At 39.8% G+C, this 24,236-nt stretch overlaps 1 protein-coding gene across 1 annotated transcript in view; it reads left to right on the forward strand.

Moving 5' to 3' along the window:
- The window catches only part of LOC112974049 (kinesin-like protein KIF28P), a 36,564-nt gene extending 12,424 nt beyond the window's left edge, over positions 1-24,140 (forward strand). Inside the window, exons 6-23 of the mRNA XM_026082599.1 lie at positions 795-949; positions 1,498-1,609; positions 2,691-2,758; positions 4,062-4,204; positions 5,445-5,566; positions 7,187-7,277; positions 8,052-8,106; positions 8,442-8,565; positions 10,240-10,384; positions 12,639-12,757; positions 14,119-14,226; positions 16,024-16,298; positions 17,254-17,388; positions 18,010-18,176; positions 20,128-20,234; positions 21,014-21,161; positions 21,397-21,587; positions 23,687-24,140. Of these exons, the coding sequence (XP_025938384.1) occupies positions 795-949; positions 1,498-1,609; positions 2,691-2,758; positions 4,062-4,204; positions 5,445-5,566; positions 7,187-7,277; positions 8,052-8,106; positions 8,442-8,565; positions 10,240-10,384; positions 12,639-12,757; positions 14,119-14,226; positions 16,024-16,298; positions 17,254-17,388; positions 18,010-18,176; positions 20,128-20,234; positions 21,014-21,161; positions 21,397-21,587; positions 23,687-23,848 (2,427 nt within the window). The 3' untranslated portion in view covers positions 23,849-24,140. The remainder of the gene's footprint in view (positions 1-794; positions 950-1,497; positions 1,610-2,690; positions 2,759-4,061; positions 4,205-5,444; positions 5,567-7,186; positions 7,278-8,051; positions 8,107-8,441; positions 8,566-10,239; positions 10,385-12,638; positions 12,758-14,118; positions 14,227-16,023; positions 16,299-17,253; positions 17,389-18,009; positions 18,177-20,127; positions 20,235-21,013; positions 21,162-21,396; positions 21,588-23,686) is intronic.
- The last annotated feature ends 96 nt before the right edge of the window (positions 24,141-24,236 follow it).

Below are 24,236 nucleotides of genomic sequence, written 5' to 3' on the forward strand. Positions count from 1 at the left end.
AATGTTTCTATAATCCTCCCAAGTGGCCTGTCCCCCTTTCCACTTTCTGTAGACTTCCTTCTTCTGGCTGAGTTTTGCCAGGAGCTCCTTGCTCATCCACGCAGGTCTCCTACCTCCTTTGCTTGACTTCCTACTCATAGGGATGCACTGATCTTGAGCTTGGAGGAGGTGATGCTTGAATATTAACCAGCTCTCTTGGACCCCTCTTCTTTCTAGGGCCGTAACCTATGGGATTCCTCCAAGTATGTCCCTGAAGAGGCCAAAGTTTGCTCTCCTGAAGTCTAGGGTTGCGATCCTACTTAGTGCCCTGCTGCCTCCTCGCAGGATCCTGAACTCCACCRTCTCRTGGTCACTGCAGCCWAGGCTGCCCCCGACCTTCACATCTTCCACCAGTCCTTCTTTGTTTGTTAGTATGAGGTCCAGCAGCACACCTCTCCTTGTTGGCTTCTCCACCACCTGTGTCAAGAACAGGTGATGCTCGTCTTCCTTGCTCATTCAGGTCCTTCAGTATGAAGATACAGCTTCATATCTCAGGTTAAATTCACTCCCTGTTCTTTAGTCTTCTGGAGTGTTTTGCTTAATTCAGAGAGACAGAAGTTCACCCATTTTTAGGCACACCTTAGCAGTCCTCATATTTAAAACAATTATTCATATATAAAATGTTCTAATACCAGTATATATTGCAACATATTTCCTCTGAGTTTCTGCAGAGATTATCATTTTCTCTATATCTTAATTAATATCAGAACTATTGATCTGATAATCTTTCTTTATGTTGATACCATATTTTACAGATTTTTCTAGGTGAAGCAATCACTAAACAGTCAGTTATAAATCTGGTGGACTTGGCAGGAAGTGAAAGGCAAAAATCCTCAGGATCTGAAAAAGACAGATTGAAGGAAGGAACCCGTGTAAATCTAAGTTTAACCACATTAGGAAATGTCATCAGGTATTTTCTAAAGATCCCTTTCTGTAAAGTAAGAAGCAAAGTTTCTGTGAATAAAAAAAACATTTTTCCCTGCATTCAGATCTTCCTTGTTCTGTGGTTAATAAAATTACTTAATGAATAAAGCTTCACTGCATGCCTGAGATGTACATAGGCACATGGAAACATAGAATATTGATTTTTTTTTTTTTTYCCCCATGGCTTCTTACCCTATGACTATTTGGACTGCCTGTTCCTTTTTTAAAGTATCAATAGGTTGGGCAGCTTTACAGGGTTGTTACTCGGTATATCTGACAAATCTAGGCTTTTCTGAAACTTGAACTGAGCCATTCTAAACAGTTCTTTCAGTTTTTTTAAATCTTGACAGTAAATTGTTTAGGTGTTGTAGGAAGGAGATTTTTTGTTCTCATAATGAATACACTGAAGTACTTCATCTGGTAGTGGTTTGTGAACATATGACTTTTTTTTTTTTTCCTCTCTCTAAATTTGTTCCTGATAATTATACTTACATTGTTTACCTCTTTTCACTAAACCCTTTTTTTCTTCTTTAGTGCTCTGGCTGAGGTAGCTACTGGAAAAAAAGTATTGCATATYCCATACAGAGACTCAGTTCTCACTAAACTCCTGCAATCTGCTCTGGGTGGAAACAGCAGGACAATCATGGTAAATTGATTCTTATAATTATTACTCAACTTATGTGTTGAAATAGAATCTCATGGTTCTAACATCAGTGAAAATAAGTGTAATTTAAAAGTTAAGATTGTTTTCTATGTAGCATAAAGGTGGGAGCTTTTCTGCTAGTCAAAATGGACTGCCCAGAGCTCCGTAACAGTAAAACATGGACAACTCTGGAGGCTGCTCTGCTGCTATTATCTTGTGGAAAATTTCTTGTCGCTAATAAAACAGATACATTACTCAAAAGGCCAGTGCTTCTTTTTTGGAATACAGATGCATCTGGCACAAAATCTATCTATTTCTGCTGTAGAGAGGTATAAAAATCATTTCTTTGGAAAGAGTACTCTGCAAATTCTTAAACATTTAGCTATAAATCTCATAGCAACCTGTTTTGTACAAAAAGCATGTTCTTTACATAAAACTAGTCTATATAATGAAATAACTATTTTCTTCTAGTTTCTATGATTGTTTGTGCTGTCAACCAGGTGTTGCATTCCTTAGTAAGACGAAACTGTCATAGACTCTTTTCTTTGTCCCGGGTGGATTAGCTATACGCTCCAGCATCTTTGAAGAGGCATTTTTTAAAGAAAGTGCCATTAAATGAAAAGTGGAAAAATATGAAAAGAAAACATGCCTGTGTGACAATGTTGACTTAAAATGTTAATAGTCTTAAAACAGCTTACCTGAGTTTCTTCAAATACAAACTTTCTTAATTCATCAGCAATGCTTTGAACAAATTTAAGGCCAAATTCTGCAGCTGTTACTTGTACAAGTACCATCAAAGTGTTTTTGAGAGTTTTTTTGGAGTTGATTGCTAAGATAAGCCAGTTACCAGGATTCTAGCCTCTCCATTATTAATTTTTGCACAAACCATCTGTATCATTTCATCTTTCTTTCTCATTTCTTGCAAAAGTGTTGAAAGAGTTAGTTTATTTATAGCTAGCTGTCTAGAACACTAGGGCTGTCCTTTTATGTTTAAAGACTTAGCAGTATGTTTTCCCATGTTAGTCCATTTTTTAAAAACTCTTTCAAAATCTGATGTTAGTTAACGCTTTTTATGTGTTTACAGATTGCAGCTGTAAGTCCAGCAGACATCTGTTATGAAGAAACTTTGTCAACCTTACGATATGCTGAGAGGTATACTTTTATAATTTTTTCTCTCTGACATTTGTGCAAATTGCAGTCAGATGCTGGGCAAAATAACAAAAGATACCAACTCTAAATGATTAACAGCTCAGAATGAAGAAAGAGTGAATGTGTGAATAGGCAAAAACAGCATAGTAAGAGCTTATTCTTTATTCTTACCAACGGCATGTGTTTTTACAACTAAATTGTATGACAAAGGTAACTCTTTCCTGAGAATTTTGGTCCTTTTATGCGTGTCTTAATTCAGCTTCTTTCTTTCTCTTTCTCTGCTAGTAATGCAGCGCCTCTAAAACTAAGCCAGAGATTGGGGTCCCATGCACTAGACACTGTTGAAATGTAGAAAATGCAGATGATCCCTGCTCCAAGGAGTTTGTTGTCTCTGCTTGCTGATCACAGTAACAGTGCTACAAAGAGCTATTCCTTGCTCAGGATCAACTTGCTTGCTCCTTTTTCAGTCTATTGGTTTCTGAGCTAGAAGTTGCCCTCTCTCCTGTCTTTTGTTCTCTTCTTTCCCTTTCTTGGACTAAGGACTGAAAATTGGCCTCTTGGCAGTCCTTTCAGTCATGCTTTCACCGTGAATCCAGCATTAATATATTCTTAGGCTGGGTCCAGTTAAAAAGAAGTCAGACAGTTATCCATGTCCATTATCCAGAAGTGGATTGCAGCTTAGTGATGTTGTGAACACGGCAGCCTGGTGGTTAGCAGACCGCAGGAGCAGAGAGGCACCAGTGAAGATTTAATGTTTCCAGCACCAGTTCAGTTCTGGAAACAGCTGAACTGCCTTTACATGCTAGTGAACTTGGACTAATAAACTCTACAAATCTGAGCCAGCTCCATGCAGAGGCAGCTTGAGTTGTCTCTGCAGTGCATTTCTCAGCATACTTGGGGTATGCATATTCTTGGGCAGGGGAGATCCTTTTTTTAAATATCAGTCCCACATTGCCCACCACACTAGAGGTACAACAGCTGTGGCTACACTGCTGTGAGTCAGGGTTAGCTGGAGAAGAGAAGGATTTTCTTGGGATGGCAGGGGCAAAAACAAACTAGGCTGTGATTCCTGTTAGCAGCACCAAGAGAGGACATTAGATGCTTTCAGCTTAGGAGCAAAGTGGCAGTGAGATTTTTTTTCACTTGTTAAGTTTCAGAGCTCCATGGAATATTTCTAAAGAGGAAAAAGAATTAAAGAAGAAAAAAAAATCATGTTTGACAGGAAATCTTGTCCTGTGCTAGGATTGTCTGTGTAACAGTGTCTTTTTTGTTTGTTTGTTTTCTTGTATATTTTCATATTTAAAAGGACAAAAAAGATCAGGAACAAAGCAGTGGTAAATACAAGTCCCACTGAGAAGCTTATAAGAGAACTGAAGGCTGAAAATAACAAGCTATTGTCCAGACTGGCTGGGCTCGGGAACATGGGGACGTTAGTAGCTGATGAAACACGTATGTATTTCAGCATAAATATAGCTACAAATAACAAGTAGATCCTGAGTTCCCAAAACATTATTGGGAGGTCTTTTGGTAGTCTGTAACACTGAAGAAGTATGGAAAAAATGCAGCCAAAGTGTGTCCACAAGTGAATTTTTTACAAAATGGATGGTAGAGAACATTTTGAAAGATCTCTGAAGTAAGCCTAGTGGTTATCCCAATTGTGTTTGGCAATATGCATTTGCACATAAAATTTCCACTTACATTTTTCTTTATTATAGCACCTTTTATCAGAGGTAATCAAGGAGTCTTACAAAATATCAAGCACAGTGTGCCAGTTTCAAGTATTTCAAAATCACAAGTTCATGTGGATGTAGAGTGTTGGAGACCTGTATTAACCCTGCTCAGTCTGATAAATGTGCAAGAGCACACTTGCAGTTGTGCCACACCACCCTTATCTGGATTAGGACTCCATCTGCTCCTGCAATGAGGCATGTAAGAACCAAGAAAACTGGGAACCTTGTCCCAGATGAGCGGATGTTCTTTCCTTACCAACAGGCTCCCCGCCTGCTAGCTCACATGCTGTTTATTTAGCGAGCCTAACAGTGTTGCTGTGTTTCTGCCTGTAGATACAGGAGTAGCACTTGATAATCTGTGGTTTGGGATTTTTTAAAGTTATTCAGACGTTATCAAAACAGATTAAAAAAAAAAATTAAAAAAAAAAGTTAACTTTGCTTTTGAGTACTAGCATGGATGTGGGCACATCCAATTGCTCAAAGTCAGATCCTTTATCAAGTGTCTTTGGTTTGCTCAAACTGAAAGTCCCCCAAAAGTCTAAGTAAGGACACTGCAGGCAGAGAGGAGTGAATAGTATTTATAGAAAGACAAGAGTGGACAAACATCAGAGCTGAAGGAAGAGATGGGAGCATTTGCAATTGGTTAGCAGTTTACAAACTCCTTTAAAGAGAATTCACTTGAGTTGGTTCCTGAGCACACTTGGGGGGCAGAGTATTTTACAGTGATCACCTTCTGGTTAGAGGAAGACAAAGAAGATGGCAGCTTTCATTTTTAGTTCTGGATGGTGACTACAGCAACAAATAGCTATTCAGAGGCAAGGTTGGTTTATGCAAGAGGCCAGGACATCAGCCAGGACATCTACCAGCACATGGTCCCCCTTGCTGGCAGTCCTTGTCTCTTACAGGGGTTTTGCTATTTTACACGTACATACCTTGGTTAAAGATCTCTCTCTGTTCAGAAGAGCTGCGGTATTTGCTGGCTGAAAATGAGCGTCAGATTCAGAACATTCAGGTGGCATGGGAGTCTCGGCTGGAGGAAACCCGGGGGGAGTGGGAGCAGCAGTACACTGCGCTTGCTCAGGTGAGCGATCCAGGAATGCACACTGCAAGCTGCTGACCAATTGCAGATGCTTTAATCTGTGGTCTTTTAATGACAATGGCCCTTCTTGTTGTCTTTAAGATTCATCACTAACGTACTTTGCTGCCAGCAATGCCCTGACAAGACTCTCCAGGGGCTGTTAAGCTTAAGTAAACCTGCAATAATACAGCCCTGTATTGTATTGTATTAAGGGTCTGCAGTATAATATTAAATATTTCATGAGTTTATATAACAGAATCTTCTGTCTACTTCTACCACCAAAGTACATTATAGTTTCTTGATTTTTATTTTGTGGTTATATTTTATAAAGAATTATTATTGAAATAAAACATGCTAGTGAATATACCAAGCTGTCAAGGCAGCTCTGACTTGTGTCATTTCCAAGTCCTTGACAGAGAGATCCAAAGATTTTCACTTTTAAATCAGTCATGAGATAAACACCCTGGAACTTGGGGTGGACAAATATTCTTTGACCATTTTTAAAAATAATATTGCTTTTAATTTTGAAGGTGTTTCTGAAAGCAGTCAATGTTAATATGTACTAATTAGCCACACTGAAGTATTTCAGCAGAAGGCTGATATACGTATGTGCCATGGGGTGAATGGTAGGTTACTGTGGAAAAGAGGGCATCTGATGGTGGCTTGATTAATAATTCATGCAATGTACACCTTCACTGAAAGGCCATATGCTGTTCTCCTTCCAGTTTCTCTTCAAGAATCATTTCCACTGCATTGCACATGGGTAACTGCCAAATGATAACAGCCAAGTAGATGCCAAGTTTGCAACCATCATATTTGTTTTATACTAATAGTGGACTTGCATATTCAGAAGCACTTACCTCTGTGCATAGGTAGCTTGCATAAATAAAGCCTGTTTGAGGAAGTGTTTCCTGCTTTCTCTAGTCACTTCTGCCCCATGTGTTGTTATTCTTCCATGTTGTACTTTGTTGTAGACTTAGCTGTGTGGAGCGAGGTCTCTGAGTACTTGTACTGTGCCTCGTTCTCTGGGATCCCAGTCCTGACAAAGTTGCTGATTTTTGCTGTAGCACAAATGATTCATTATAATAGCGTATGCAGGTCGTTTTGCAGAAAGCAGGTCTGGGGATAGTTGCAAAGTAATTCTTTTGTTTTGTTTTAATATTTTGTTTCATGGAATAAAACTGAACCAATGAAAGACCACAAAGCTTCCAAGACTTAATGAGCTTCACACGCAAAATTGAACACATGCATTTTATTAATCTCACTAAAGGTGAAGGGGGKGGCGGGGCTAACACCATCCAAGTTGTGTGAGCTGTAATTGTAACTGAAACATTAAACCAAGCCTTTTTTCACTGAATTTTTTTCATTTCATGGTCAGAGTTCCTATGCATTTCTAATAAACCAGAATGTGTTTCAGGAATTGGAGACTGCGTATATGTATCAAAATGCAATCACTTGTTGAGTGTTTGGCATTTAGATTTTTTTGAGGTTGTTCTTTTACAAGCTGTTTTATGGTGATGATTTTCCTTGTAGAAAGACAGACCTCTATGTATGTTATTAGCTGTTACTTCAGGCTTTCGAATGTATCCTGCTAAAATAACTTATTTCTGAATTCTCACTCAGGAGAGACGGATGATGGAAACATTCCCTTATCTCTTGAATATCAATGAAGACCCCCAGCTTTCATGGGTTCTCAAGCACTTCATTCAGAATGGTAATTTTTTTTATTTTTTTTTAAGTCCTGAATACAACATATGAATACTACTTTCTTTGTCTTAACATTGACGTAACAGTGATGCTGTAGTACTACACTGCTTAGACATTTTAGTCATGATTATCTTGTTTTTCCTTAAGCTCTTGCCTACTTTTTCTCTCCATAAACTTGTGCTCCTTTTGTTTGAGATCAGAGCGGTCTGGAGAATTGTACTTTGAGAATTATTTCTACTGCAAAAGATGTTAAGAGACGATAGGAAAATAAGTGATAAGAAATATCCAGGTCTACTAGATGTCAAAGTCACTTCTTCCCCAGAAAACTAAAGATTTGACAATGTGAACTTTCATTTTGCAAGCTGACTAGAGCTGCAGTTAACAGAAATGGGATCAGATATTTGTAGATCTGATACGTTGTTGTACAGGGGAGATTTGCACTGGATTTTTTTTCTGCCATCTGTTTGACAATAATGGATCACATGGATTTCTAGGGGTTTCCAGATGCCTCTGTAAATATTTTTGTGTGCAGTACCAGCAGTTGCATAAAGCAAACCCTTTATGTACTTCAGGATCCAGGGCCTTGTCTCTAAAGATACAATAATTTAGTATACTGTCTTTTTTTAATTGTAGCACTAATATGAAAGGTTTGTGCTAAGCAAAGCTCTTCAAATTGCTGCAAAAGAGAAAAGGTGAAACTGAAAGCAATACCTTAATCATCACATACCTGTTGTTGTTTAAAGCACATGTAATCTATACTGGAATCTTCATTCTTTTCTAGGTTCTTGTGATGTTGGTCAATCTACCTCAAATGCAATAATCCTAAGAGGTTTAGGGTAAGTACGTTAATTTAAGGAAAACTAGACACCTACGTTAGTGATTCGCTTGTTGTTTGGACTTTTTTTTTTTNTTAGTTCAAGGAATTTTACTACACTGTATAAGCATGGGTTATGGTTATTTTGAACTTTTTATGATGGCTGGTAAGGGACAAGCTAGAAAGGATAATTGACGAGTTTCTTGTGTTTCTAGAAATTGCCATTTCTGTAATGGTAAAAAATGTGAATTGAAATGACAACCTAAATTTATTATCTTCCAAATTATGATATCATTTTCTGTGATGATTTTCCAATTAAAAAAAAAAGTGAATCACAAGAAAATTTATGTCTTTCAGCATTTTGGACAAACATGCTACATTTACAAATGCTGATGGCAAAGTTACCTTAACACCAGGAGATAAGTGCAAAGCCTTTGTGAATGGTGTGCTCATCACTGGGAAAACAAAGCTACAGCATTTGGTGAGTGTTTTCTTGGGGCATAAAGACAAAGTCGGAAACAAAAATTCAGAAAACAAAAAAATCCAAGGATAAAACAAAATCAGAATGATTCCTGCTCACCATGTCCTGAGGCAGGATCTTATATGTGGGGAAGGTAAATTTTATATAAAAATCTTGAAACTTTCAAGAAACAGCATAATCTAGTAGAGGGGGCTATGCACATAGCCTTAAAAAGGCAGGTGTCTTGCTGAACGCATGGTGTTTCAGGGAAAACACAGGTAATTGTGCATCGAATAAGGATGACCCGTCAGAGCGAGGATGGGATTTTGATGCCCCGGCAGCATCAGGCAGGGCCTGGGGCAGGGGAAGCCCCTGGGGGCAGCGAAATGGCCCCTTTCAGGGGAGCTGCCGCGCACCCGCCCGCTGTGGATGCGAGGTGGGGAGCAGAGCCGGGAGCTGCAGACACCCTGGTGTGGTTGAGCCAGGGTGGCCGGAGGGGGGTTACGCAGCTCCTGCTGCAGCACCAAAGTCCCTGGAGCATGAGGAAGGCGCAAGGGAAGGAGCTGCCCCGCGGGGCCGACTGCCTTTACAAACCCTTCCTGCAGATCTGTCTCGCTTGCACTTAACCAGAAAAGCCCTCTGGAAGTGTCTGTCCGGGGGAACCTGAGGTTTGAGTTTAAAAGCTCTTCTGCTCTTTTCCGACAGCCTCTCTTTTGGGAAAAGACAGAAGACTCGGCAGACAGAGCCCACACTGCAGGTCTAGCCTAGGCAGGGTCCCATCTCAAAAGGGGACGTATTTTAAATCGGTACCTGTCTTGGTTAAAAATACGCAGCCAAGTGACAAGACATTTGCTCAGCCTCAGAATGATTTTTGATACAGATGTGGATAAACTCCGTGCCTCTCTTATAGGAGTATTAGGTAATTGGTTCTATTTTTATCTGGTCAGCCCAAAATAATGTGTGTGAGTCTTTGACACTGTGACACTGTGAATGTGATAGACCAGAATTAAAGGACATCAAATGAATCTTATCGGAGTCCATATTCGTCACAAACAAAGGGCTAGTTAATCAGCCAGAGGAAGTGGTGGAAAATATAAGTTACTATGCTTCGTAAAGGGAGTTGACATCTCTTCTTTCATGGAAGAGAAATCTATTAAGGGCAATTGAGTATAAAGATACACTTCCAGCTCAGTAAATACCCAGGCTACAGATTTCTGGACACCAGGAAGGCTTTCTAGAAATGAAGCAGCTCTGTAGTTTGCCTGGTACAAATATGCCTCGTTGGGAATCTGTCTCTGAGGACCAGTGTCACAGAGGGGATACTGGGATAGATGGATCATTACTCTGGGTCAGTACATCTGCTTTTGTATTCTGGTATTTAACAGATTTTTCATCTTGAGAAATGGTGCAAATCTGATGTGGCGATCAGCTTCCCTTAACTTTGGTTGCCCTGTTAATGGCAGCAGTGATTTTTAAGTCTTCCAGCTGCTCTGTGGTGGGCTTTTGTTATCCTAGGTTGACTCTCTCCTTGCCCGTGAGAGCACACAGGTCCTCTCCATCTCYCAAGCTCACTCCATAATCACTTCTCTTTGCAATTTTACCCACTCAGGAAGAGTTTGCAAGTACTTTGCTATTCTCTGACACTTGACATGTCACCTGCATGAATTTAACAGCATCCTTTGTTTAACCCTTCAGGATCGTGTTATTTTGGGATCAAACAGTGCTTTCCTGTATGTTGGGCTGCCTGCAGAACGAACAGATGAGGACCTGAGCAGATACGATTATGATTTCTTTCAGTCAGAGTTGGCAGCAGCAGAAGGTTTTAGCACAGATAAACTTGGTAAGCGTTATTGTTTGTGTATGGAGTAACATTCTTCAGTCGTGGCTGATGTTTCATCACACCCTGGATCATTTGCAGGTGACCTCATAAGCTGTGTTTTCCCTTTGCGATTAGCATGTCTTTCTTGCAGTGGACTGGAGGCTGTGCATTGCCTTGTGAGAAAGCAGCCATGAATCACGACAAATTGCATTTTGCCTACCTAATACATATTATAGATAGAGGTAATAGGTTTCAGTTTGGGGAACTTATTTAATGAATTTACATGTTGTTTCATGAAACCAACGGCTTTTCTCAAAACTGGTACATATATGGGGTTTTTTATAGTGTTATGTTCACAAACAGTAAAACGTGTGTTTGCATTATGCCTCAGAATGAGCTGATTGACAGCTGAGATTCTGGAAAATTGCTTTGGATTTTATTTCAAAGAGACCAAATTCTTACCAAGATTTCACTTGGTTTTCCTTTACTATTAGAATTGCTTGTTTTATTTAAAAAAGGGAGCAGTAGTTACGAGCTACATTTGAGACATGACATCAGGTTACTTTTAATAATACATACACACTCCAGATGAGAAGGTCACATGAGACTGCATGCTGAGCAGTACACATGGGCAGTACAGTGTGCCACTGCATGTTTTACTGCCTGAATATTTTTTCCCAGAGAAGTCTCTGGTGAGCAGAATCGCCAGATGTGTGCTCAAATATGCTTTCCCTTTGTTTCGCAGTCCCTCTAGCAGCTATCTATATCAGTTTTGTTAATGTGATCGTATTAGGTAATAGTGGTACAAAATATAATGATATACATATTTTTGCTGTCATCCAAAACATTCCCATTGCTCATCTAAAATTTGCTTCTTTTTTTCTTCTCATTTTTTCATCTGTTTATATTTTTTCATTATATGTTGGGGAAATGCTACCCTCCAGTGCTTTCCTTAAAATTAGGGTTTTGTAGTTCACTTTTGTACCAGCCATTTTAACCTGTTCAGTCCAGAGAGTGAAATGTTTAGTTTGTGAATATAACAGTCCAAAGGTCTTGACAATATTTGCTGTAGGTCTTCTGCATTCAGACGCTTATCATTCTTAAAGAGTTTGGGTTTGTGTGTGTTGCTTTTTTAATCATGTACTAATCTGCCAGGCATTTTTGAGTTGCTAAATGGCTTTTACATTTCATGTTTTAAATTGCGCCATTTCTATAGAAACGTGCAGTGATTATACACCATTGGAGAGCTATTAGCGTAATCACACCCCTGACTTTCGGCATTTGACTGAGTTGCATTTGAGCACCTGTGATTAGAGGCTTTGCATCTTTACCGCAGTTGCTGGGGTGGACGAGAGCATGCAGGTGGTCCTCTGAGACTTGACTTAGATGCCTAAAACTCAGATAGCACTGGCGTCACTCCTCCAGTGAGGGATGCAGTGAGTATGTGCCTGAGCGCTGCCGTGTAACTAGCTATCATGATATCGCAGGTACACATTCTCCATCTTTCAAAAAAAAAAAAAAAAAAAAAAAAAAGCTAGTGATGCTCTAAAAAATAAATCTGCACATTAACACCACCAATCAGGGGAAGCTTGTAACTGGTCCTCAACTGCATAACCAAATGCCGTAGGTCTTCAGAACGGGCTGAGCCAGTTCTCCAAATATACCCAATTGTTTGTATTTAAAATCCAGATGTAGGTCCACATTTTTCGACCTGGACTGGTCTGCAGAACCTGAATTCCTTAAAAAACAAACAAACAAAAAAACCCCCCAGAGAATTAATGACTGAATAGTGAAATTCTATTCTAAATAGCACTGGCAGTGCTGTAGCAAACTCTGAGGTCAACTGAATCCTGTAGCAGTTTGGGGGAAATTCTTCATGCAGTGGGCAGGACAGAAGCTATTAAGTCCAGTTACTTTCTAATATGAGCAACTAATCAATCCAGTGTTGAAAAAGGCTAAAACAGGTTGTTGTGAGCAAAGCACGTGTTTCAACATAGCTGTTGTTCCTCTTGCTTGTGGGTGTTGTGTGACGTGTGCAGGTTGGGCACCAACCACCCGGCTCTGCGCTGCTCATGCCCCCACAGCGTGTGTCGTAGAAATGATGTGGTCATGTACGTTGGCTAGGTGGCTATTTTAAAGTTGGTTAGTAGAAGGAAGGTAGCATGGGCTAGAAGTATTAAATTGTATTTTGACAGTCCAAAAGGAACTCCTTAAAACTACCCAAAAGTTAGATTGCAGTTTCTCCCTTGGTTTACCCTCTAACGCACCCTAACAGGTGCTGCCAGCAGTAAGGACAGCAGAGCAGATCCCAGCATCCTTGCTGTATTCCATGATTATATCAAGCTCATGCCACTGGTGGCTGAAGTAAATCAGATGAGTGAGGAGCTGAAGAAGGTAGGTAATGCTTCTCCCCCAACTTCTGCAGGTTAAACTTGGTTAGTAAGTTTCTGAACATGAATAAAAATAACTGTAAAAGTCTTTTTCCCAGTACTCTTGCCCTTACTGTTGCTCCATTCCTTTTGCTTTTCCCAGTCTTCCTCACTCCCTGACAGGCAGAGAAGAGGAAATGCAGTGTGAACGCTTTCCCTTTTGTGCAACTCTTCCTTTTTAAGAGTGTTAGGTAAATTCAGTAAACAGAATTTGGGAGTACAGATTGCAGGCAGCATGTCAGGGCAGCTGTTCTGTATAAATATGCAAACAATATCTGCCTAAGTGTTTTAGAGGAAGGATGAAAAGTCCAAGAAGAGAGAATTCTTCTTCACAGTTGTTTCATAAGATAAGAATAATGAGATTATTTCAATGGAAAATCTAGAGAGACTATAATAATTTCCCAGCATTTAAATTAACTAAATTCTGAGAGGTTTTCTAAAGGAAAGTGGAAATAAACTGAAGAGTATAAAGATTCTTCTTTCTCTCTGCATCTTGATGGAGCTGTAGGTGGCATGCGACCAGCACACCTCAAATGAGGGAATTACGATGCTCTGACTAGTAAGGATATATTGGCCCTTACATTCAATAGGTTCTGTGATGCATTCACCAACTTTTTTAATGCCATGCTCATCCCAAAAGTCCAGACAGTCCCATTTCCAGCATTCAGTAGCACAACAGGAAAGCCTCAGAGATGCCTGCCATATGGGTATTTCTTCATTCATAACAATTCGTAGACCTAGAAATTCTGTTGCCTTCTCTGCTGGTTTCTACCTCCTTGTTAAAGGGAGAAGCAAATTTCTTCCATCTGAATGCCAGCAGCTAGGAGGGGATACACATCTGTACAGAAAACATGGGATGAGGAGCATGGATGATGAGTAAAGAATCAATTTGCTGACTTCCTTGCAAAAAAATGTCCCAGTGGTCTATAATGAGCAGAACAGTGTTGTATTAATGTGAGAACACAGTTAATATAAGATCAGTAGCCTTCTGAAAGTGAAAACCAGGTATTGTCTGCTTGTCTAAAGACTTTGGGACTATTCATCTGACCTCTTTGTATACTAAATAAAAGTTGGAATTCCCAAACCCTCGGAGTACTACGTCAATACAGTGACGGTTAGGGAAGTTAAGGAAGCCTCATTCTAGGTGCATTTCCAAAATTTGAAATACTGGGGGTGTCAAATTCTAGACATTGCAGAAAGATTATTATGAGAATTTCTTCTATAAACAGTACTAAAAGTATTCCTTTTAAATTAAAATATTCGTGACTTATGCAGCAAAATGTGTCTTGGCTGTTAATGTGCTTGAGAAGCTTTTTAACTTAATAGGACCTCACATTTGAACTGAAGGTGAAAAATCTAGCCGCATCAGACTCCAGAGGATATGACCTACAAAAGGAAATAATAGTAAAAGTGACACATGTAACTACTAATCAGGTAAGAAGGCAGAACCTGAATCAGCTCATGTATTAGGAGGATGTTGTAAGAGAAAATAAGAAAGGTGCAGGTGACACACTCGTCCTCAAGGTGCACATGTGGAACCCTTGCAATTGCTCTCTGTGATGTGTCCTAACAAAACCACACTCCTTTTTTGCCCTTCCACTCTCTTTGATGCATTTTTTTATGTGCCACCATACGAGAAGTACCACCCCCCTTCCCCAATTCTGTATCTGTTCACTTCTTAAAAAGACTCCATATACTGCCTGTAGCCATTCTCCTGAAAAAAAGGTTTGTGCCTCGAGGTACGCTATTTCTGCGCCTAAAATAACTGAATATGCCTCATCATTTCAGTGTACCATTAGCCACTCTGAGATATTTTCTCTTTCTGTTCCTGTATTTTGCAACAGATGCTCCTGGTGAACTAATGCAGGAGGGTTTGATATAAAATTCTCCTTAGAAGGTGTCTAAGCGCAGGGAGTGATGGTCAGAGAACCTCACACTATGGCTCCTTTTTTGCTGAGATTTTATTGATGGTTCCCTGGACTTGCTATAGCACTAGATCAGTTTCATCAGTGCTAAAAACACTCTGTCATTGAAACCTCCTTCAATTGCAGTTGATCACAGGCTGCTTAGCAGCAAAGCTTAGCCTTTTAAATAATGAAGGAGAGAATTTGCTTTCTCCCTTTCAAAAAGAAAGACTTTTTCAACTACTTGTCTGTTACCAGTTTATTTCATATCTTTGGGAGAACCACTGTTGGATAAAGAAAAGCAATTTTACATTTTCACTTCAGGTATTTAATAGTTCTGGTTTAGACACACTATAAATTGTAACTGTAAATTGTCAGTTTACAGAAACATTTCATAATGTACTTTATCCTCATTTTGGTCTAGTGTATTTGCCGCAAATGATGTCCGTTAGTCTTTCAAACCATTGCGGCTGCAACATGCAATGCCATTTTTTTGTTAAAAGATTTCCAGCTCCTCTTGTGTTGTTCAAGTATTGGCATGGACAATGCCTTGATAATAGATAAGCTTCTGTTGTGTGCTCTTTAAAAACAGAGAAACCAAAAACATAAGAGGGAGTCTTAAGAAGTAAACCTAATGATTTATTTAGATTTTTCAGTGGTATTTTCTCTGCTACTGGTTGTAAGAATGAATTATATTGAAGCTGTAAACAAGAAAAGATCTAGGAAAGAGATTTTTTTTAATGTAGAAGAAATATATTAACAAGCAATACTGGACTGGGAGAAAATGAACATGAAAGGTGGTTAACTGTGTTTTAATAAATCCTTAAAATCTCCACTCTGCCAGATAAATGATCTTTCACTGGAGCACAGACTTCACTTCTTTACACACAGACTACACACTTCTTTATTGTAAATGAATGCTCCGAACTCTGGTCTGTAAAATAAATCTTCTCTTTCCTTTCTTCCATGCTTCAGTGTTTGTATAAACTTTGAGATAGCTTGGTCAGAAGAACAATTTATTATATGTTTTAAATATGAAATTCTAAGAGCTGCAAATTACTTCAGTCAATACGAAAGGCTGAAGGAACTGAGTTTTGTTTGCTCTAGAAAAGAGGTGACCAAGTCCTCCTGTGCATTAAAGACTTGCAAAGAGAAGATGATTGGTGATTCTCCATAGCTCCACAAGAAAGACTAGAAGTAATAGTCTTCATTTGGCAAAAAGGAGGTTGGATATTAGGAATGGCTGTTAAAATGAAAATATAGTTTTTCAGCAGGTTACATAGCACAAACTAGACCAATTCATTTCATCACTTCTCTGCTTCCATAGGTGTGGATATGGTCAAAGGCCAAGTTCATTAATAGGAAGTTCCTAATGGAAGAGCTTTACCAGCGTTTTCGGGAAGGTGAGGACACACATGTGAACCAGGACAGTGATCCGTTCTGGGACCCGGTGGAGGTTGTCCACTTGGGGTCTGCTCATGTCTGGCTTCAGTCACTGGCGTACTGCTTGCAGCTGGAGGAGCAGACTGAGCTTCTGAATTCAGAGGGGCTGGAGGAGGCTGTCGTGGTAATAAACCTGTCTCCGTGCTCCAGGGATGGGAGGTAAGCATTYGTCACCTCTGTACTAGAGAGTTGTTGGTTGTTCTTTTTTAAAGAAAGAATTCAGGAAGTTGACTTGTTGAAACACTTGATTGGCAATGAAGGCTGGAAACACTGAGCAAAATGTGAAAGGGGGAGCTATTTAGAGATCTTGCTGGTGTAACTGGGAGCAGGGATCAGCTCCAGCATCACTAGATGAGACCCATGAGCAGTCAGTCCTGATTTCTGCCTATGCTGAAGCGCTGTGCAGAGCCCCAGGAATTGTATGTTTTTCAAGCTGTCAGCCTGGCTGAATGAACCGCTCTGGCAAACTGCTTTTGTCTTTCCCTGCCCCCTGATGGAGTTGGCACCTTGTACAAGAGCAAAGGGCCAAGGGGGGTAGTTGTCCTCCTGAAGTTTCTGGAATGGTGTTGGTATGCAAGTAGCTTCTGCTCCTGTTGCTTGGTCTCTTTCTTCATAACTAGACATCTTTGTAAGGTTGGGACATTACAGTAAGTTTGTTTTAGTTGCAGTCGACACAGAAGCTCACTAGTTTGAGGAAGAAAATGATTATATAATAAAATAGATTCAGTTTAGTCCTTCTCTGTTTTGAAGGATTTCTGTCTCCCTATTTTTTATGGACTCTGTTCTTTATTTTTTGACCTTTTCTRTGGACAGCTCTCTGTCATCCTCCCTGTGTCTTGTTTTTCTCTCTCAAGCACTGTTGCTCTCACTCTAGTAACATCTGATAATGTCCTAATTTTGCTATCTTGGAGTTCTGCAGCAAAGAAAAGCAAACTAGCTTTATAAAACTCATCTTTTGTTTGCCAGTAATTATTAATTATCAAAACGTGCATGTCATGTAAAAGCAGCTCTCCTCTGTGGCCCCAGTATCTTCCTCATTTGTGTTGTCATCCTACTTTGTTGTTGGTTGTGGACCTGGGTCAAATACGTTGTGCCGTTCTTTCTGCATTTGTAGGATCCTTGGGGAAGACGATATGGTTATTGATCCTTTGGAGTTGCTGGGAAGAAGGGTTGATTTCCAGATTCACATCGTAGAGTGCCTTGGAGTCAAATGGCTGCGAGATGCTGCGGGAAGAGGCATTCAGATAGGGTACCGTGTTGCAGCAGTTCCCTGTCTCCCCAGAACATGCCCAGTTTGTGTTTCTGGTGAAATCGAGAGCATTACCCATGTGACAGTCATATGACTGCATAAACGATTATCTGTTTTGCTTGTGTCTTTAAGCTATAGCAAGAATTTAACTTTGAATCTTTGACACTATAGGAGATAGGTAGTGTCCTCCCACAAATATTACTGCAATTTTTAAAGCTCTGTGTTGAGCATGAATTCTTTTGCTCTCCACAAAGGTATGGGGGAGGAGGGGAGTCTGAGAAATGTCCCATGGATTAGCAAATAGGCAGAAAGCTCTAAGTCTCAGAATAAAAAACAGAGTTATGAATAATTTAAAGCTGTTTGTGTAAGTGCCTTTTTGACAGCATGTCAAACTGCTGTTGTCAATGGAATAAGTACTAAAAATTAATAAAGCACACTATTTTCATGAATCATGTGTGCTGTGGGACTGCAAAAGGCATTTTGTTGAGCAGGAAAGAACAGCTGACCTTGAAATGCCACAGTAGTTGTTTTTGCTCACCTTTTGTGTCTGTTTAAATAGCACTTTCAGAAAGTGGATTGGTTTTTAATTAATTTTTTTATGCTTATGTTTTATCTCTTTAGGTATAGAGTTTATGATCTTCCACGGTCCTTATATACAAAGCCTGTCTGGAAAAATGTGAATCCAAAGATAGAAGAAACAGTCCACTTCTCAGCTCTAAATGCATCCTATGAATTTTTGAATTATTTACAGAAAAATGCTTTAATTGTTGATTTGTGGGGACTTCAAGGTATTTCTTTCCATGAYTTTCATTTTATATTTCATAGTCCTCTTCAGTGATGGGTTGTAGATAGAATCAAACTGTATTGCTGCATCATTATAGATACAAAACTGCCTGTATGATGAACTATGAATAGTTTAGTTGTTCAAATTCTTCAGTACAATATTAATTCAGTATGTGAAAAATTCATTAGTGGCTTCCTGGTATAATTTTTAAATGAAGATGTTATCCTAAACCTCACTGAGCTGTACATCACTTGATGCTAAAAGCAGGCTCTATGGAAAAAGTTTTGCTTTATATTCAGACAGCATATTGAACGTGGTGGTCCATACTTCAAAAACATTGCTGCAGGAAGGCCTAATGCATCCCCATAAAGGACAGCAACACTACTCCATTCATTTACTGGTGGGGAAACTGAAGAACAAAGAGGTTGGGTAATTTGACCTGGAGACAAGTCATCAAGTCAAGTCTTGAAGTCAAGTCACCAGCAAGTGCAAGACACTTGTGTGCAGGCTGCACTGTGGTTTAGCCATAACCAGGGGGTGATGGTGAGGAAAGGGGGTGGGGGACGCCTTTACCATCTGAACCCCAGTGTCCTGCTGAGGGACCAGTGCTCTGCACCTGTCTGCAGGGAGTGGTGGGGCAGTTGTGCAGGCAGCCCCTCTGCCAGCCATCCCTGGGGTGCTGCTGGGGGACACGAGCTCAGTCCTGGCCATCCTCTTCCCCAGTCCTTCTCCCAACTTCTCCTCCTCCTCCTCCTTGCATGAGCAGCACCTGTGAAATGTGAGGGCTACCTAGGTCACCTTGGGTGCTCAAGGCCCCATGGCTCTGGAGCTGCTGCTGGCGCTGTGCACAGAGCTGGTGCATGGGCTCATGGAGCCTGGGGGTGTCTGCAGGGGAGTTGTGACAGCACGGCTGGTGGAGAGCTGCTGCCACAGCAGCTCCCTGGAAAGAGGGTGTGGGCTGAGCAGCTTGGGAGTTTGCCACACCACTGGTTACAGACCTCTCTTCACTCTTTGTTTTATTTTACCTCCCGCCTTAAGTTACACAGGTACCAGTAAATACCAAGGTTCACGTCAGCAATACGTGCTAAACTATTGAATGCCCTAGTCATAGAAGTTAATCACAGTGGCATATGGTGCATGTATAAATATCTCTGTGTGATGGACTTCTTGCAGTTGCTGGGAACTATTCAGTGGACTCAAAAAATCCTTCTGTTTTTCAGCTCTGGGTGTGGGTGTAATATATGAAAAAAATGTGGTTTGTCTCTGGTACTGTTCACAATGCAATTTGCAAAAAGGACAACTACTGTTTCTGTCAGCTTTATGTGGCAGTTCAGTAGGAAAGAATCACCAGGTGCTTGGCAGTCAGGGTGGTCCAGAACTTGCCAGGACAGGTCAGGACTGTAATTCATGCATTTGCTATCACCTGGAGCTTCACATTAACATTTGCCAGTATCCAAGGTCCTATGGAGCTCTTTCAGTGGCAAACAGGATGAAAGGAAAAAGTGTAGGAGAGGAGCATGAAAACCTGTGATATATCTATATATCTACCTATAATACAGATATCTAGTTGGAAAAGTGAAATTGATAAGTAGAATAGGCGCTCCTTTTCAGGATAAACCTTAGACATAGCGAGTTATAAGAATAGTGTTGTCAGAACTAAAATTGCCATATAATATTCTCCAAGGTAATTTGTTAACTTCTCTGTCACAGTTAATTGCTGTGAATATTTTAAGAATATAATATAGCACACATCTGTAATGAGATTCATTAAACAAATACTGCATTTGGTTGAAGTTTCAAGGAAAAGGCTATTTCTGTCACAAATGAGGAGTTTTGGAAAGAGATGGTGTTTATTTCCACTTTAAATATTGAATACAGTATACATTAAGGGCACCAATTTTAAAGAGAACGTGATGACAGGTTCCTAACCGTGCTGTGTCTTTGCTCTGCTGCAGAAGGTTGCACAGAGATGGACTGCTCCCTAGATGGTCTTCTGCTCGCACCTGAGGGCACCATTATGGTTGATGATCCTAAAGCTTTGACTGCAAATGATGCTGGTCTGGTAAGTGCACTTACTTACATTACTGAAACGACATTCTGAAAAAACACCTGACTTTAATGGGAGTATGTTGTGACCAAAGGTTGCAGGAAGGTGTCTAATTAAGCACAGCACTTTGTACAAGCTCGAATGCTCCTTGTGTACTGCACTGAAACGCTGTCATGGATGATAGGGCCTGTCAGGTGCTGAGTTGTATCACCCAGCTGCAGGAGGCAAGCGATGAGCTGTGGAACTGCAGAACTGTTTCGTACCCATTTGCTGGAGCACCACAGTCAGGTATTTGGGCTATAGCAAGTTCTTGACCTTGCCGGCTTATTTAATTACATCAGAAATGAAAAGATTATGAGAGAAATTAAAGTAATTAAATAGTAACTTTAACAGTTCTGTGTGTGTGTGAGTGTGTGTGTGTGTGTGTGTGTGTGCGCACATACCTGCATACAGAGAGAGAGAGATTTAAGCTAAAGGTTTGTCCCTAGTACTTGGAGAAATTCTTTTGCTACTTTTGCTAATGAAGTATTGTGGCAACAGGCCAGCAAACATTGGTAGTTGGGGCAATAATAAACCCATGTTTGTGTGTTTAAAGGACTAATGAAACTGTAAGGAAGGAAAAAGATGTCCTTCTGAAGCCTCAGAAAAGTTTGTTTTCAAAATTTCAACAATGTAGAAAAATGTAATAGCTCCACTATCCCATTAGAAATATCCATTTACAGTTGTTTTTGATAGACAGGAAGCAATAAGGATTTGGGGACAATAATCTGAACTGGAATTTTTTGAAATAATAGGATACAGCCAACCACATGTCTGAGCTGTACCAGAAGCTGCTGCACATGGAAGAAGAGACTGAGTTGCTGAGAGAGATCAATAGAGCTTTAAGAGAAGAAAATTTGCTTCTTAAGGACAAGCTAAAGTGGGACACAAGCCACCACGAAAGTCAGTGCCTGTCACAAACAATGTCTCAGTATTTCATGCTTTTGCTACAGTTATCTCTCATTTACCAGTACCGCCTCAGGATGCAGGCTGTAAAGAGAGTTAGCTTATGTCCTACTGACTTTTTTCCCTTCTGACAAAGGGAATAAGGCTGCCACTTTCCATGACAGTAAATTCAGGATTAATTTTTTGCTTATCAGTTTAAACTTTATTTTATTATTAATCTCTTGCATTTTAGAGAGGAAATCAGAGTCACCTACCAAGGCAATTAAGATGAGGAAACAGTCTCTGTCATTGAGAGAATCTGAAGCAACGCACAGTCCTCGGACCAGCTGCGATGCAGAATTTGCTAAGGCCCTTAAGATCTTCTATCAAAACATGAACGTAGTAAGACAGCAATTCCTTCAGTTGAAGCACTCCAAGCCACTGGTACCTAAGCTATCCACAGTGTTTTAAACATAGGAGATCCCTTTCTGATTCCAGAGAATTTTGTGCTAGCTTTAGCAATCTGAAAATGAAGGTATCATTAGTCTTGTCTCTTGCTACAATTTGTTTTTAGTCCTGGAGTGAGACTCCTTGTTTCCTTGCATTTTGCGCAGCCTTGTCAAGGCCTACAGACAATGATGTAGTCCGATATGCTAGTTGTAACATTGAAAAAATTGAGCACACTCAGCTCAGAAAGGCAAGCTTCTCTACAGAAGTGTTTGCCTATGGGAAAGGAATACTTTAACCAGGCATCTTGTAAGGAAGGGTATTTAGCTGGGTGGCTACTTTGTGCTTCTAGGAAGTTGACTTGCCTCCACCTTCTTCATATGTTTGCTTTCCAGAATGGGTCTTTTTTGTATTTTTTAATTTATATAAGCCCTTGTTTCAGGCTCTGACAAACTTTCTCTAAGCAGAAAATGAAGCTTCAACACAAAACAAAACAAAACAAAACCCCAGTCAGCTTCTTCAGCAGCATGATGCAGAACAACTTTTAGACTGTGATTGATTGATTGACTCAATATTCAGTAAGTAAGTCTTCTTGACTGCTTGGAAAGGGAGCCATTATTTTTCTGAAGCTTGCAAGTGGGGGACTTCCTGGCATTTCTAGGCTTTCTTGGTATGATCTTTTTCAAAACTATTCCTGTTAATACTCAATAGCCCAAACCCTCAATTTCTTGCCAGCAACACTGAAATAGCCAGAGTTTTCTTACCCTGCATAGCCAAATCTTGAAGTCCTCTCAGCTAGTTTTGCTTCCAATTAACCTTTAATACCTATCAATCAGGTTACTCGGTTTCCACTATTGTTAGTTTTTCTGTAGGTAACAAGGAACGAAATAAAACACATCCTATAGCAAAGTTGGATATAAAAGATGTAAACATCAGTTTGCTTTGGCATCTGATCAGCATGTTTGTTAGGTCAGATAGATAGTTAGAGCTGGAGGGACATTCCAAACCTCAGCAGTCATTTAAAACATCTTGTAGTTGAGTACAATAAATCTGCAAACATAAAAGAGGGCTTAGATGCTTTGTTTCTTTAGGAAGTAGTTACAAAGACCTTCCAGACCTTTAGACTGTCATGGACAGAGTAGCATGAGCTGAATTTTAGTCCAACAAATCTTTCAGGCCTGGCTGCATTAAGGAATCAGAACCACATATTATTTTCCCTGTTTAAAGGTAAGTTAGTACCTGATCACTGTTAGTGATTTTGCTTACTCTGTCCTAATCACAGCCTACGGTATTTTTAATAATAATTGTGGTGATGCAGACCAAAACTTGTTTTGTTCTCAGAAGAAGAAACTTTAAAAGTGACATTTGTTTTACATAACAGAAATTAATTCTAGGCTTTATGAAAATACTGTTCCAGTGTTTTTCTCCACAACTATATGTAATGCTTTGGTGTAGGCTTTAGCATTGTTATAAAACAAACAAATGCCCTTGCTGCACCTGACCTTGAAACTTTTTCTGCAATGAAAGAGCTAGAATGTATATTAACAAAGATATTAGATGCTTACAGGCTATCCATTTCTAAAACCCACTGCATAATTGTCTGGGTAACTAGTAGCAGGATGATTGGTGATTACTTCAAGGACAACAGATGCTGTCAGTCACAAGAGCTGTGGGGAGCATACATCAAAAATATGTTGCCAAATGGCACTAATACTTGAAGTTAGTTATGCAGCTAACACATAGTAGCCAACCTGTGGCTCTTAAGGCTTTTACAGCTTGTGTCCTGCCTAATTCCTACAGCTGTTTCTGTAGGAGAACAAGTGGTGCAATTTATTTGGCCAGGACAAAAAGCAGTGCTCCCATTTCCAAAAGTACATCATTCCAGCTGTGATGTGCTGAGTCTCCTTGGCAAGAGAACATGCTACTATGATCCTAATTTTAGTTTATGAGGTTGTGGCTTGTTCTGTTAGTTGCCTTATCTTTTACTCAGTTACCACCTTTGTTAACCTGCAAGACCATAAATAAGTAGTCTTTGCTATATAAACAAAAAATGTCATGCATGTTGATCCCAACTCATTCCTTTTATTATGTTTTAGCAGGAAGATAATCTGCAGGTACTACATCTTTTTACAGAGAGACAGTCACAGCTGCTAAATGATTTGGGGAAACAATTTGAGTCTACCATTTGCAAGCTTAAAAGTGATGTTGCTGTTATAGTTAAGAAGCAGCAGGAATTCATAGCATATAGCAGATCTTGAGGAGCCACTTCTAAGAACACATCTGAGTACAAGTGAGTTTTAAGTCTGTCATTAAATTCTGTAATGAGCACAGTATATACATCATAGCCAAAGCAAATGTTTTACCCACTCCCTCAGCATGTTTGTTTACCATTCATCAGTCCTTTAAAATTCACTACTTTTACTTACTTGCATCTGATTTGGGCTAAGATGAAAAAAGAACTTATAACATTCCTGAAATGCCTGCTCTGTAACAGTGCTCTGATCTTAGCAAGCTGCAAGGGCAAGTTATCAGAACCGTTCTGATAATACGTATGTATATGTGTGTGTGTGTGTGTGTGTATATATATATATATATATATATATGAATTTGCTAGGCAAGTTATTGTTCAACCACATTACAAAGGGC

This window comes from Apteryx rowi, unplaced genomic scaffold, assembly GCF_003343035.1.
Source record: "Apteryx rowi isolate R43461 unplaced genomic scaffold, aptRow1 scaffold_117, whole genome shotgun sequence".
NCBI classification, from domain to species: Eukaryota; Metazoa; Chordata; class Aves; order Apterygiformes; family Apterygidae; genus Apteryx; species Apteryx rowi.